The 15,237-nt window shown below is 49.4% G+C and overlaps 1 protein-coding gene across 1 annotated transcript in view; it reads right to left on the bottom strand.

Moving 5' to 3' along the window:
• Positions 1-506, bottom strand: part of LOC107122073 (ephrin type-B receptor 5-like) — a gene marked incomplete at its 3' end in the record, with an annotated part of 150,343 nt that extends 149,837 nt beyond the window's left edge. The window contains exon 1 of the mRNA XM_015425100.1: positions 446-506. Within this exon, the coding sequence (XP_015280586.1) occupies positions 446-503 (58 nt within the window). The remainder of the gene's footprint in view (positions 1-445) is intronic.
• Positions 507-15,237: the final 14,731 nt, after the last annotated feature.

Here is a 15,237-nt window from a genome sequence, read left to right as displayed (position 1 = left end):
TACTGGCTACTCATCATTCATGGCCCATCAAGAATCATCATCTAACCATCAAAATCCTCTGAGCCACCTCAGAAAGTGTGTGTGTGTGTGTGTGCATGCGTGTGTGTGTGTGTAAAGTCGCAGGCAACTTATAGTGACCCTGTAGGATTTCCAAGGCAAGAGACATTCAGAGGTGGTTCTGCCATTGCCTGTCTCTGCGTAGCAACCCTGGGCTTCCTTGGTGGTCTCCCATCCAAACACTAACCAGGGCCGACCCTGCTTAGCTTCCTGGCTCTAACGAGATCACGCTATCAGGGCCAATCAGATCAGGGTCACCTCCATGCACTGGTAGATAAATCAACTGAGCAGCAGTGTCCATTAGCCATGAATTGAGCTATAGAGAAGATGGACACCTCTTCACCCGACACAGCACGACCCAGATGCATCGAATCAAAACTGCCCCTACCTTCTAGAGAAGCTGCCAGGCCGAGAAGGCAGGCCACCCACAGCCAAACGATTCCCATGGCTCTTCTCTTCATCCTTACGGTGCTGCTAGGGTCCAAGTCGCTTCTCGAGAAGTCCCACCATCTTCTGTACGTCACAGTGACCTCAGCTGGCGTCCTGTTGGACAAGAAGGATGTAGAATCTTCATGTGCCGAGCACAGGGAAATCCACATGAAAGGAGGCACTGGAGGGAGACAAAAAACAAATAACTGAAGGGAAAAATACATTGTGTCAATTGCCACCCAAATGGTCCTCGGCACTTCACCCTGAAATATTCTCCCAACTGGGGTCTCCAAGTAACACTCCAAAGCACTACAAAAGCTCCAGACACAGCCACTGGAGAGCTGCAGCGTGCTAACGTGTCACAATTTCTTCTTTTAAAAATCCACACTACCTGCTAGTAAATCATCCTGCTGGAAACACACGGTGTTATTATTTGGTGTAATACTCAATTCGATTCCAACCTTTACTCCGTTGGTTCTAATGCCTATATCTTCCCCTCCTTCTTATCCCTTCCCTCCCAACTGAACGAGGCACAATTCAGAGGTTCTCTTGCACGTGCCCCACTGAAATGAACTCAGCTCTCCTATCTGTGTTGATCTTGTTAATCATTTGCTCAGTTTACTTTCCCGCGAAAGGACAAAGGGAAAGACCTATTCCCACGGCGCGCCGGTTTTCCTTGTTATCGCCTTGTCCAGAGGAGCTCTTGCCGGCCAGAGCACTGACTCATCAGGTGCAAGCTTTGAAAACCGGTGCAAAGTCCACCTGTTTGATCCTTTGCAGTCTGACTGGTGGTGGGCTCTGTTTGCTAAAGGTCCACTGAATGTGACCCACCAGCCTTTCACCTGAAGGCCAGACAATGGATTTCTAGAAGAGACATGCTGCCGGCTGGCGCTTCATTGAGGAGCTAGCACAGCCCGGCAGGCAAGACCCAACATAACCTTGCTGAAGTTTGGAGGGAGAAGGGGACAGAGGGGAGATACATCCTGGGAGATTGTAATTGGCTCTTTTCATAAGGGGAGATGCACATATTGCCCACACACACACTTAGGACCTTCAGCATCTACCCGGAGAAGGAAGAAATCTCATTCGGATGTGCATGATTATGATGAACCATAGAACAGGAGCCACAAAAACACTCAAATGTCCCCACCCCTGCAGCAAATGCCCCCCCCCCTGCAGTGGGGGGGGGGGCTATTTCCTGGTTGCTCAGCCTATGGAAGCGCTTCTCTAATCAGAATTATGTCAGAGTCATGTGATGTTGAGTTATGCAATTGGAACCCCCGTTGTGTTTCTAGCCCCCCAAAGCAGTTGTGGGGGGTTTCCAGTATGGAATCAGGTCTATGGGGCTGGAGAGGAGGAAGTTAAGTCTCCCTTGCTCCCAGGGCTCTTTTTGTAGATAAAGCCCAGCAGGAACCCGTTATCATAATAGGCCACACCCAACAGCAGAAACTCATTCGCATATTAGGCCACACCCATTACAGCACAGCTCATTGGCATATTAGGCCACACCCTCATGTTACCAGAAGTGGGCTCATCCAGCCACACCCACATTTTGCTTCTTATTCTGTTTACCCAGGGCTTTTTTGTAGCAGGAACTCCTTTGCCACACACTTCTAATGTAGCCAATCCTAATGTGTTTCTGCTCTTGGGTGTGGCCTATTATGCTAATGAGTTCCTGCTGGGCGCGGCCAACTTGGAAGCCAGCCGGAACTCCGTTCCTATGCGTTCCTGCCCAAAAATAGCCCTGCTTGCTCCCAAGTTAATGTTCCTCCAAATGAAAGCACCTCCACCCTCACCACCTGTGCTGCTTTATTAAATCACATCAAGGAGGAAAGACAGGAATGAAACGGGTGCCTGTTTTTTTTTCCTTTCTCCAAGCTAGAAGCAGTCTGGAAGGGCAGATCTTCAATAAGAGTTAACAGCCTCCACTGGCAACCCGCTCCTCTCAACTCTATCTGGAGTCCTTCACTGCAGTCCTATACAGATTTACACCATTGGTAACAGTAGATTTAGAAGAGAGTAACTTTGCTCAGGATTGCACATGTCCTCTTTTAACCTTGGGGATGACTAACCTGTTTCTCTGTACCCTTTGGAGGGGGGTTGTGTTCAATGTATATTCAGGTGTGTAAATGGAAATTTACACACCTAAATAAGTACTATGGAAATGAGGCAAATGCATTGGCATTGAGCCACAACTGATCCTAGCTCCCAGAAACATGTGCCTGTAAGACACAGGAGGCAGGAAGTATTCTATAGCTTTATGAGTATGCCGTTACATTTTGTTACTCATGAAAGGATTTAGGGTTGCCAATCCCCAGTTGGGGGCGGGGGATCCCCTGGTATAGAGCCCCTCCCCCCACTTCAGGGCTATCAGAAAGTGGGGGGGGATGGTCGCTGGGCATTCCATTATACCCTATGGAGACTGGCCCCCATAGGGTATAATGGTGAATCGATCTGTAGGTATCGGGGGCTCAGGGAGTCTGTTTTTTGAGGTAAAGGCACCAAATTTTCAGCATAGCTGCTGGTGCCTCTCCTCAGAAAAACCCCTTCAAGTTTCAAAAAGACTGGACCAGGGGGTCCAATTCTGTGTGCCCCCCATCCTCCATTGTTTCCAATGGAGGGAAGGCATTTAAAAGGAACACGCTCATTTTAAAGGTGACGGCCAGCTCACCTGGAACTTGCTTCAGGGTTTAATTGCACTTCTTTCCTCCCCTCTCCCGGAGCCTCCTGGGAAGTCCCCACAGGCTTGTCAGCCTCACCTGGCAACCCTAGCTTCTATCACCCCATTGACTTAAAAAACTGAACAGAATTAGGTCTCATCCAGAAATCAAATGTGCACTGGTTTTATAGAAGAAGAAGAAGAAGAAGAGATTGGATTTATAACCTGCCCTTCACTTGGAGTCTCAGAGCGACTTACAAACTCCTTTCCCTTCCCCTCCCCACAACAGACACTCTGTGAGGTGGGTGGGGCTGAGAGAGCTCTGACACAAACTGCTCTTTTTCAAGGACAGCTGTGCCAGAGCTTGTGGCTGACCCAAGGTCACATCAGCAGGTGCAAGTGGAAGAGTGGGGAATCAAACCCGGTTCTCCCAGATTAGAGTCCGTGCACTTAACCACTACACCAGACTGGCTCTCCTTATAATGATTCTTGTCCTAGCTTCCTGCCAAAGATCCCTGGGACTTAAGCTGCATCCACACAGGGCTGGATACTGAGCTGTCGTTGTGCTATAAGTAATCGTTTGACTGGACTGCTTTCTCCACAAAGGAAAATACACTTGAGAACTGATTGTCGTAGGGCACCAACAGCTCAGTATGCAGCTATGTGTGAATGCAGCTGCGGAGTCTCCTGACGCGCTGAGAATTCTCCATGAGAAATCCTTATTACCACCACCCTCATCAAGGTACTATTTCAGAAGGCTTCCACCCTGCTTGTCTGCTGTTTTTCAAGAGTAGAAAGCCCCGGGAAGCCGGAATGACTACCAATTCAGGACCACTGAATGTGCTGATTTGCGAGGAAACATTCTAAGATGTCAAACAGAAATAAAGTACAGCCAGTCAAATTCAGAGAAGCCTTTCTTCACAGAAGTAAACACTGTGAAAGTTTTTTAAAAACCCATTCTGGTAAAGGGGATTTGCAGGACTCAATTGAGCGAGGAGGGAGATTTCAAGAACCATTAGACTGACAGGCATTCTTCTCCAGGGGAGTGATAGGAGACCCGTGCCTTGAACCATTTACAGCCCATCTAAAGAAAACCTGAGAAAGTATTATGGGAAGAGCTTTTCTGGACAGCCTTTAATATCGAGACCTCAAAGCATCTTTCAAGACTCACCAAAAAAGGGGGGGGGAAAGCAAAAACAAACTTAGACACAAAAAGAGCCGACAGGTTTTGCACTTACTTGTTGCCTCATCCCAGGCCTTTCTGTATATGTGACATCTGTATATGTGACGTCCCCACTCTGCCATAAAGCTCAGTGAGTGCCCTTGGGCCAGCCCCACACTCTCAGCCTAACCTACATCACAGGGTTGTTGCAGTCCAAATGCAGGGCTATTTTGGGGCAGGAACGCACAGGAACGGAGTTCCGTCTGGCTCCCGAGTTGGCCACGCCCAGCAGGAGCTAATTAGCATAATAGGCCACACCCAACAGCAGAAACTCATTAGGATTGGCTACATTAAGGGTGTGTGGCCTAACATGCAAAGGAGTTCCTGCTACAAAAAAAGGCCCTGGGTTTTGACAACAAACAAGGTAAACAGAATAAGAAGCAAAAGGTGGGTGTGGCTGGATGACCACACTTCTGGTAACATGGGGGTGCAGCCTAATGTGCTAATGAGCTGTGCTGTCAGGGGTGTGGCCTAATATGCTAATGAGTTTATGCTGTTGGGTGTGGCCTATTATGCTAATGAGTTCCTGCTGGGTTTTTTCTACAAAAAGAGCCCTGTAAATGTAAGAACAAACTGTTGTTATGAGGATAAAATGGGGAAGAGAGAACTACAGTCTATCTGGCATTCACCAAATTCTGCACTTCTTCTATAACAGCTCCCAGGCTGAGATGAGTGGCTGCCATTTCTAAATGTATTTAGGAAGTTTTGTGAGGCCATTATATTTGCCAGGGCTTTTCATCGGTAGAGGCATTCAGGGCGGTTGTTTTGGATTTATTATACACCATATTTTGAAAATTTGGATTTGGAAGCTGCATTGGGTAAAGGCAGGACATAAATATTTCAATAAATAAATAATGCATGAATAAAACGTCTGCCATTTGGAGCATGTTGGAGGAAATTGGGGTGAAAATAAGAGATAGAGATCCTGTAAGATTACACCTGGGTAAGATGTCTGCATTGGGAAGGGAGAAGAGGAAAGAGGAATGGGGTCATACAGTCAACAAGTGCCAAAAGGCCCACCCTCAAAATGGTGATGACACCCTTGATACAGGTATTTTTTAAGGTATTACAGGATGATGGTGTTACCACAAAGGGGGAACTTCACAGAATATTTTAGGAACTCCTCATAATGTGCCTCCAAACCCTATGGAAAGGGACCACAGTCCCTTTAAACAAGGTTTGCAGAAAGGCCAAAAAACAACTGCTCCCTGCTGCTCAGCTGTTTTAGGCTGTCTTATTTAAAGGGCTTGCACAAAGCTGCCTGAAACAAGCTGAGTAGTGGGGAACTTCGCTGTTTCTGGGGCTTTTACAGGGAACAGAAAGCAGCCTTTTAAAGGGACTCAAAGTCCCTTTAAACTCCTGCTTTCTACTCAATCCACGAACTACCATGAACTGCTTTAAAATTTCATGGAAGTTTGTGACATTAGGCCCATCACAAACTTCAGTTTGTGAACCACAAACACGGCAAAATTCACGACGAATTTTGCTTCGTGGTTCGGTTCGTGCCCGTCCCTAGTGCAGACTACAGAGAACAGTTCCCCAGGAGAAAATGGCTCCTTCAGCGGGTAGACTTTGTGGCATTACATCCACTCTGAGCACCCTCCCTTTCCCAAACTCTGCCCTCACCAGGCACCCCCCCCCCAAGCCTCCAAGAATTTCCCAACCTGGAGTTGTCAACCCAACTTTCCACCCTTACAGGGTTGACAATAAACAAAGGCTACCCTTTATCATCTACAGTAAAAGGTAAAGGTAAAGGTTCCCTTGCTCGAAAGCCAGTCGAATCCGACTCTAGGGTTGCGGTGCTCATCTCCGTTTCAAAGCCGAAGAGCCAGCGCTGCCCGAAGACATTTCTGTGGTCATGTGGCCGGCATGACTAAACACCAAGGCGCGCGGAACGCTGTTCCCTTCCCACTGAAGTGGTACCTATTTATCTACTTGCAATTTCTTGCTTCCGAACTGCTAGGTTGGCAGGAGCTGGAACTAGAGACGGGAGCTCACTCTGTCATGCGGCACACTCGGGTCTCGAACTGCTGTACTACCGACCTTCCACAGCCTGCAGTTCAGCATCTTAACCACTTGAGCCACCGCAGCTCCTTATCATCTACAGTAGAGGCCATATTTTAATCCTCTCCCCTTTCCGTTCCCTGCTGCAAAAGCATCCAACCAACAATCCAAACGGTCTCAGGATGTGAGCCTGCTTCCCCCCCCCAAACCACTAAAATTGGCCCTTGCTGATTAATCACCTGAAGCTCTTGTTGATTAATAATGCCCTTTCTTTCCGCTCATCAGAAACAAGGAAATGGGTTGAAACTAAGAGGAGAGATAAACTAATGGGGGAGGGAGAGAGGGAGAGAGGGAAAGCAGGGGGTGATTGTATAAGGACGCCTCCTCTACCCTCTTCAGATGCGTCTGTCACTGCCACCGCCCCCCACCCCCAAATCATTCACTCCGACTCATGGCTATTCCAGCCAAGCTGGTCTGAATTGCTCTTTCCCGCACAGCATGAGTGCTTTTGTCAGGCTGGATTAGAGTGGAAAATTACTTTTTCTCTCCCCCCCTCCTCTTTTCTTAAATAAATTATGACTAATCCAAAAAGCTGGTTTTGATTTAAACAGATGGGGGAGAAGGGGGAGAAGGGGGGGAGGGGGGGAAATGAAAGTATCTGCTGATTTCAGAGCCTCGCTCACATCCCCGTAAACGAAAGCCACAGAAGATGACGCGCCGCACAGCAGAGACTGTAACGCCAAGGCACAATTAGCAACTTGCCAGCTTGCGAAAGGCCGGCAACAGATCTACTCGCAGCAGCTGGATCAGAGAGCCCTGGCACATGGGGGCATTCTTTTTTACCCCAGGGATAAGTCAGAGCAGCTGCGCATACTGGCGCACGAATGCTGAGGGAAGCAGTGCCACAGTGATAGCAGCAGTGGCGTTTTCATTTCCCTGGAAAGGCTCTCGCTCTGAAAGGACAGCTGTAACGAGGCAGCTCTCCCTGTCCGGTGCATAAAAATACTATTTCCCTGAGACAGCCTTCAGTTAAATAAAATCAGAGTATCCGAGGACTCCAGCCCAAAGGTGGCTCTGGATTGGAAGGGCTGACGTCGGGCAAAGGATTCAGCCGGCACAGTGACTGTAAAGCCTGGCGGAAGGAGAGAAATGAGAAAGCAAGACCCAGCAAGGCACATTCATACGGACATTATGCCAGAACAGGTCAGGGGATGCATCCGGATCCTTGTGAACACTTCCAGTTTGGGTTTGCCAACAGAGCACCATGTCTTTGCGAACAGCTGCCGGCCTGCTTTGGTGGTCCCAGCTTATTTATTTTTTAAAAACTCACGTCCGGCTTTCCTTCATACAAAGCACGACACAGGGGTCACGTCAGCCTGATAAATGGTGTCATTCTCATTGCCCGCCACCATCAGCCGCCACAAAATAAAAGTCAGAGAACATCTCCATTTCCTTTCCACATCCTAGGCATCGCCAGGGCTATTTTTGGGCAGGAACGCACAGGAACGGAGTTCCGGCTGGCTTCAGAGTTGGCCACGCCCACTACCGCTAAAACCTCTGCATGCGTGGCTACAAAGGGAAGGCCTGGAGAGTGACCCCCCGGCAACTCTGAGGCGGCCAGGCCGGGGGGGGGCCTGGAAGGATCAGTTTGTCCAGACTCCCCGCAGCTGCAGGGTGCCCGGCAAGCCAAGGGAAGGCATGAGGACGTGGCCTAATGAGCTGTGCTGTCAGGGGTGTGGCCTAATATGCTAATGAGTTTCTGCTGTTGGGTGTGGCTTATTATGCTAATGTGTTCCTGCTGGGCTTTTTCTACAAAAAAAAGCCCTGGGCATCGCTGTTCTTTGGTTCTCCAAGTCTGTGATTAGGAGATAGGGCAGGGGTCCCTAACGCAGTGCCCGTGAGTGCCACGGTAACCGCTGACACCTTTAAGAACGTAAGAAGAGCCCTGCTGGATCTGACCAGGGGTCCATCCAGTCCAGCATCCTGTCTCACACAGTGGCTAATCAGTTCCTCTGGAGGGCCAGCAACACCTTTCCTGGTGCCTGCCATATGTTTTTAGAAAGTAAGTATGGCCAGTTAAGCTTCCGGTTGGCCATTGGAGATTTCTGCAAAAAAATTTAAAAAACAAAACAAAACAAAACATTGATTTGTTGACAGCTGCCACTACTGCACAAGGATCTTTACTGTGGGACTGAAGGTAAACTGCAGCAGCCATTTTTGCGACTGCCTGAGCCTCCTCTGGCAGCCATTTTGTGGCTCCGCCCACCAAGCTGAGTCAGAATTCCAAAGGTGCCTGCAGGCTCAGAAAGACTGGGGATCCCAAGACATGGATATCTGAACTAGCATACCACTGACAGGGAAGAAGAGTGTTATGTATTGACTTGTATATATAACTGCTATGTGAACTGTCCCATTAAGATACCATGTTAAGCTTCAGCCTGGGCTAGGATCCTAATGTAACCAATAGGAGTCCTAGCCCAGAGAGTGTCTACCAATCACTACGCAAAGCGGGACCGCTTGTGATTGGGTATTATATCTTCAACCTCATAGGTTGTTATCTGTACAGGGGGTGTGGCTATATTAGCCGGGAGTGTTTAAATATCGACAAGCCAGTGTATTTATCTCGATGGGTTCTGGCTGGCGATTGTTGTACCGTAACGGAGAAGTAACTGAGCTGAAGAATAAACCGCATTCTTGCTGAAATCACTCTCCGACTCTTTGTTAAGCGCACGACTTAACAAAGAGATTGGATTTATACCCCGCCCTTCACTCGGAGTCCAGAGTGGCTTACAATCCCTTTCCCTTCCCTTCCCCACAACAGACACTCTGTGAGGTAGGTGGGGCTGAGAGAGCTCTGAGAGAACTGCCCTTTCAAGGACAGCTCTGACAGAACTATGGCTTGCCCAAGGTCATCTAGCAGTTACAAGCGGAGGCACGGGGAATCAAACCCGGTTCTCCCAGATCAGAGTCCGCACACTTAACCACTACACCAAACTGCATGAGTTAAACTGCATAGAAAACCTTTATGGGACACATACCCCCTCAATAGACAACATCGACCTGTGAAGATTTTTGGTATGTGAGCAAACAGTCAACATGGGGGAGACATAAGGGTTGTAGTTTGCTGGACTCAATGGGAGCAGAAAGAATCCCAGCTGTGCTGCCAGCTCCTCTGAGACTCGCCCCAAACACAGCTGGGGGCTGTGTAGGTCTGGGAAGCCATCATGGGCATAAGCCACAGCCAGTATCTTCTCCCAGGCTGCCAGTCTCGGGAGCACTGCCAACACCTCTGCGGCTCACCTCAGTTCATTGGGTTCTGCTCGCTGAACCAAATGGACTAGTGGGCCATGAGTCAGCCTATGTGCTGGTGGTTATCAGCTCCGACCATAACCCCTGATTTAAAAAACACACCCCAAGGCCTAAACAACTTTTGACCAGCTAAGCTAAGTGCAGGTCGTCAGCAGCTCAATAAGGCTCCGCCCCCAAAGAGTGATCAAGCCCATGGCAGACCACAGTGTCGGGCAAATGGACCACATGTGGCGCAGTGGCCTCACACAGGGATGCCAGGTCCGGGTTGGGAAATACCTGGAGATTTCGGGGGATGGAGCCTGAGAAGAGTGGGGTTTGGGGGGGGGGGACTCCAATGGGGCGTAATGCCATAGAGTGCACCTTTCAAAGCGGCCATTTTCTCCAGGTGAACCAATCTCTGTCACCTGGAGATCAGTTGTAATCCCAGGAGGTCCCCAGCTACCATCTGGAGTCTGGCAACCCAAGGCTCACACTATGCACAGGCCTGCTTGACAGCCACTATGCTGATATGTGCCCTCAGTGCTCTCTGCTTTCCCAGCAGTAGAAAAACACTGGCATAGATCTCTCTCTCTCTCTCACACACACACACTCACACACCCCATAGGGTTGCCAGCCCCCCCCCCCCTGCGCAGGGGGTCCCCCCCCCACCACCCCTCCCTCTCCACCCCCACCCCCTATTACCCCCAAGAGCAGGAAAGAAGCTGATAATGTGCTGATATGTGCCCTCAGTGCTTTCCACTTTTCCAGCAGTAGAAAAACACTGGCATAGATCTCTCTCTCACACACACACACTCACACACACCATAGGGTTGCCAGCCCCCCCTCCCCGTGACCAGGGGATCCCCCAGTTTCAGGCGCTCCCCACCCCCCACCATTACCCCCAAGAGCAGGAAAGAAGTCGGAAATAACAGCAATGTGCCTACGTCACCTGGAAGTGACATAGGCACGTCGGTGTCATCGGGGGGCAACACTCTGGATTTTGGGCAAGACTCTATGGTTAGAAGCTAATTCTACCATAGAGTTTTACCCACAAACCAGAACACCCCCAATGTGCCTGCATCATCTGGAAGCGATGTGAGCATGTTGTGCTTCTTCCCACCCGCTCCCAGAGCCTCCTGGTAAGTCCCTCGCCAGCTTGTCTGACTGACCTGGCAACCCTAACACACACACACACACGCCCACAACTGAAACCATTTTCTGGCAGCTCCAGATGTTGGTGGGTGTGGCCCCTTTAGCCAGGACGCAGTGCCAGCTTGGGATGTGCTTGGAGATGTGGAGACCACTTAAAAGGTTTTCTATATATAATGTTTCGCCACCCTTTCCCTCCATCACTGGCCTCTTGCTGTCCCCCAAGAGAACAGAACGCACCAAGCAGTCTTCAAAACACAACAAACTGACAAACTAAAAGATGGAGCTCCCCAAAGCCCCCCCCACCGCCCACCGCCACCCTCCACTGGACTTTCCTTACTCCACGTTTTGCCGCTCGCTTGGACTTGCGGTTTGCTGGCTGGAAATGTCAGAATGGAAACTAAAATGCAAACGTTTCCCTTCCAAAAACCCCAAAAACCACATAATGTTTACTTGCGCCTGGGGCTGTATCATATGTTTCTGCTGTGCAAAGAGAATCTGGGAAAGGAAAGAGGAGAGAGAGGAGGACAGCCGGCAAGGCTGCAAAGGAAAAGATCCTGCGGACGGACAAGAAATGGCAGCCCCGTTTGTGCTGGTCGATAGCCAGTTGGTCCCAGGCGGTGCACAAAATCCAGAGGTGTAACGAAAATGGGCTCTCCCAAACGACTGCCACCAGGGGTTGAAAGCTCTGTAAAGAACATCTGGGGGTTTCCTGGGAGGAGAAGCAATGCAGCCAGCCCACGTATCACCCTGCAAGCTAGCAGCAGCTGAGCTCCATGCAGGCTGAGTTTGTTCTTATTAAATACTGGATTCCACGGATGATCCGACCCCAAGCCTGGTGATCGGCTCTCCTTTATTAGTGACTCAGCAAGAACAAAAAGTGAAAAGCCAGGGCAACTGCCCTGTTTAAATAGCATGCAACTCCACCCACTTACCCAAACAACTACCAACGACAGGCCATCGTCAGAACCATTCATTCCTCACTGGCCACCTCCACAGTCCTGGTGGGCTATTGTTCTAGAGCTCCAAGCTCAGCCAGTCTCTGGTAGAAACAGCCCTGGAATGTACCAGTCCCAATGCGTAACAGTTCTCCTCTCCTTGCAGGTACTTAAAGGCCAAAGGCGGGAGGGCAAAGCACAAGAGCCCAAAGTTAAGCATATGGAGCAGAGGTCCATCAGTGGCTATTAGCCACAAGGTATAGATAGGGACTCTGGGGCAAGTGATGCTCTATCATCTTGGTGCTTGGGGGGGTCAACAGTGGGAGGGCTTCTAATGTCCAGGCCCCACTGGTGGACCTCCTGATGGCACCTGGTATTTCTGGCCACTGTGTGATACAGAGTGTTGGACTGGATGGGCCTTTGGCCTGATCCAACATTGGCATCTCTTATGTTCTTATAGATAAGCCCCTCAGCCGGTGGCCTGTATTAGGCAGCCTCATAAACAAGGAACAACCCAGGGATCTGTTTCTTTTGTAGGAGGTGCTGGCGGTTGTTCTTTAATTGCATTACTTGAGAAACTGTATCTTGGTATTTTTGTGTGAGCGGCTTCAAGTCCCTTCAGAGAGAAAGAGTGAGAGCATTTGTTGCTACGCTCTTGGAAGGCAGAGCATACCATTTTCTGGTGGCTCCCGATGTTGACGGGTGTGGTTGCTTTCACAAGGACTCCCTGCCAGCTTGGGATGTACAGTATAGATGGAACACTCTGTCTGGGGCAGGGATGCTCTGTATTCTTCGTGCTTTGGGGGGACACAGTGGGAGGGCTTCTGGAGTTCTGGCCCCGCTGGTGGACCTCCTGATGGCACCTGGTTTTTGGCCACTGTGGGACACAGAGGGTTGGACCGGATGGGCCATTGGCCTGATCCAACATGGCTTCTCTTATCTTTTTAGGTTCTCCCCAGGCTGTACTCCAGATGTCCAGGTATTTCCCAACCCAGAGCTGGCAACCCTGGTTATACCTCGTGAGTGACAAGAGCGCCACTACACAAGGATGCCCTCAGCTGCCCTAGGCGGTCTTCTCCCTCCTGCTTCCCTCTATCGTCTAGTCCCTGCCACATCCTGCCCCAGCCGTTCCCCCCCTCCTTTGTGCCTGGCCTGGAATCAGCAGCTCTAAGGAGTCTGCATTTTCTCTATCGAGTGACCAGATCTCAAGTGCCAGCCAGAATATGGTCTTGCATTTTTGCACCTCTAAGCTCAAGTTTATGCTTCAGGAGCTTTTCAGCATGTTTCACATAGCTTTCACCAACGTGTGGGTCCAAGTTTACAACTGACCATAACCTTGAAAATCTCTGCGAAGGTGTCAGATCTGCATCCAGAATGTGTACATTCACAAGACGATTGCATCTCTCTCTCACACACAAAACTTCACATAGACTTTGCCCCCTGAATAAAGGTTGCATGGATCAGCATTTAATTTTTTTTTAGTAACTGGACCTGAGCCATGAAAGCTCTGTATATCACAGGTGTCGAACTCATTTGTCACGAGGGCCGGATCTGACATAAATGTCCCTTTGTTGGGCTGGGCCATGTGGTCCATAAAATGTAATGTCAGGTACTGGAGACATAAACTGTATAAAGAAAAGCAGCTGGTAAGCTCAGAGTTGGTGTATCCTCGCTGCAAAGCCTCATGGGCTGGGAGGGGGGTTGGAAAGGAAAACCGGTATGGGCAGAGCCAGCAGTGCAGCACTGGGCAGATGCTCCCGTGCTGCTTGACTGCTGCAGATGAGGTTGTTTCGCCATGCTGAAGCCACAATCAGAGTGGCTCTGCCCATTTCCCCCTCAAGCAGTCTCCTGTTCCCTCCCTTGCACTAGTTGCTCACGGGCTGCATAAGAGCCCTGGGCAGGCCGGTTCTGGCCCCCGGGCCTTGTGTTTGACACCCTCGCTGTATATCATGAAAGCTGCAGTCCTGTGCACGAATCCTGGAGAACAAGTTGTAGTCAACTGGGTGGGACTCATTCCTGCACTAACAGGCGCAATGGCGCTTTCACACATGCCGAATAATGCACTTTCAATGCACTTTAGCAATCATTTGTAAGTGGGCGTTCCTGTTCCGCACAGTAACATCCCGTTGCAAAGTGCACTGAAAATGAAAGTGCATTGTTCAGCGTGTGTGGAAGTCATAGGATCAGGCTGTGACATCATGTGGAAGAGCCTTCAGCTATGTGAGCCGTCATCTATGTAGTCTGAGGCGGTACAGCCAAGGACAATGATCCCCTGCATGATAATTGTGGGTGCCATGGCACCCACTGACATGTCTTCTGGCACACACTTGTGTCTTCCACAAAGCGTCTCTGTTTCAAAGCGAAACACCCGGTCCTGGCTTTCCACCCACTTCACTGGAATAAGAGTCGCTGCAGAAGAGCCCTGAGGGTATCTCCTTTGTGCTCACAGGTAGCCCCTATTCAGAAGGAGCTGCCTCTATCCCAGTACAAACGCCTGGCTTGGAACCGTTTCACATTTTGCTGAACCTCCCAACACTTGTGATTGGACACAAGATAGCATGGCAACCATTTCTGTGATTGGTCCCATGTGTTCATAACAAAGATAACATTATTATGTTGCAGATGCTTAAGACTTGTTGTCTAGCTTTTATGACAATGAGAGCTTTGGCACTTCTGTGTAAGTAAGCAATTAGATTATTGTATTGTCTCTTGTTTCTTGTGATTGGTGTTATACATATCCTAAAAATTGCATTTTTGTGTACTACAGAAAACTTCCTGAAGAAGATTCATTTTTTGAAACGTTGGCAAATAATCCGGAGACGACGTTGTACCTTGGTTTATAGATTCTATTAAGTTGTATATCATATTGTAATGCTTCAGAGCACAATACATGTACAGCAATTCTTATAAGTCGTATGACTGTTGATTGCGGGTCAGACCTACACGACCGTTGACCTTATATTTGTTCATCTGTTTTAGTCGTGTGTGTCCAGATTTTTTTTTTGTTCCCTGGAAGGCCAGATACTGAAGCTGAAGCTCAAATACTTTGGCCACCCAATGAGAAGGGAGCTCTCACTGGAGAAGACCCTGATGCTGGGAAAGATTGAAGGTCAAAGAAGAAGGGGACGGCAAAGGATGAGATGGTTAGACAAGGTTATTGAGGCAACAAACATGAAATTAAGCAAACTCCGGAGCACGACAGAAGATTGGAGGGCCTGGCGTGATGTGGTCCAGGGGGTCACGAAGAGTCGGACTTGACTGTGCGACTGAACAACAACAAAAGAAATGCATCAAGGCGCACATCTTCAAAAAGCCACTTTCACCCCCAGGGTGACCACTAGCAATGTTCCCTCTAAGCTGAGGAGTCTCGTGAGCAAAAATTCTACTTTGCGAGCTACTGGCATGAAAGTTGTGAGTGAGCAATTTGGCTACTGCATGGATTAGTTTGCTCTGGAGCCCTCCTTCCTGAGCCGAGACAAAAATGTGTGAGC

Source organism: Gekko japonicus, unplaced genomic scaffold (genome assembly GCF_001447785.1).
Source record: "Gekko japonicus isolate JY-2015 unplaced genomic scaffold, Gekko_japonicus_V1.1 scaffold3304, whole genome shotgun sequence".
NCBI classification, from domain to species: domain Eukaryota; kingdom Metazoa; phylum Chordata; class Lepidosauria; order Squamata; family Gekkonidae; genus Gekko; species Gekko japonicus.
Note: the sequence above shows the minus strand (reverse complement) of the source record. Positions and strands in the feature narration are given on the sequence as shown.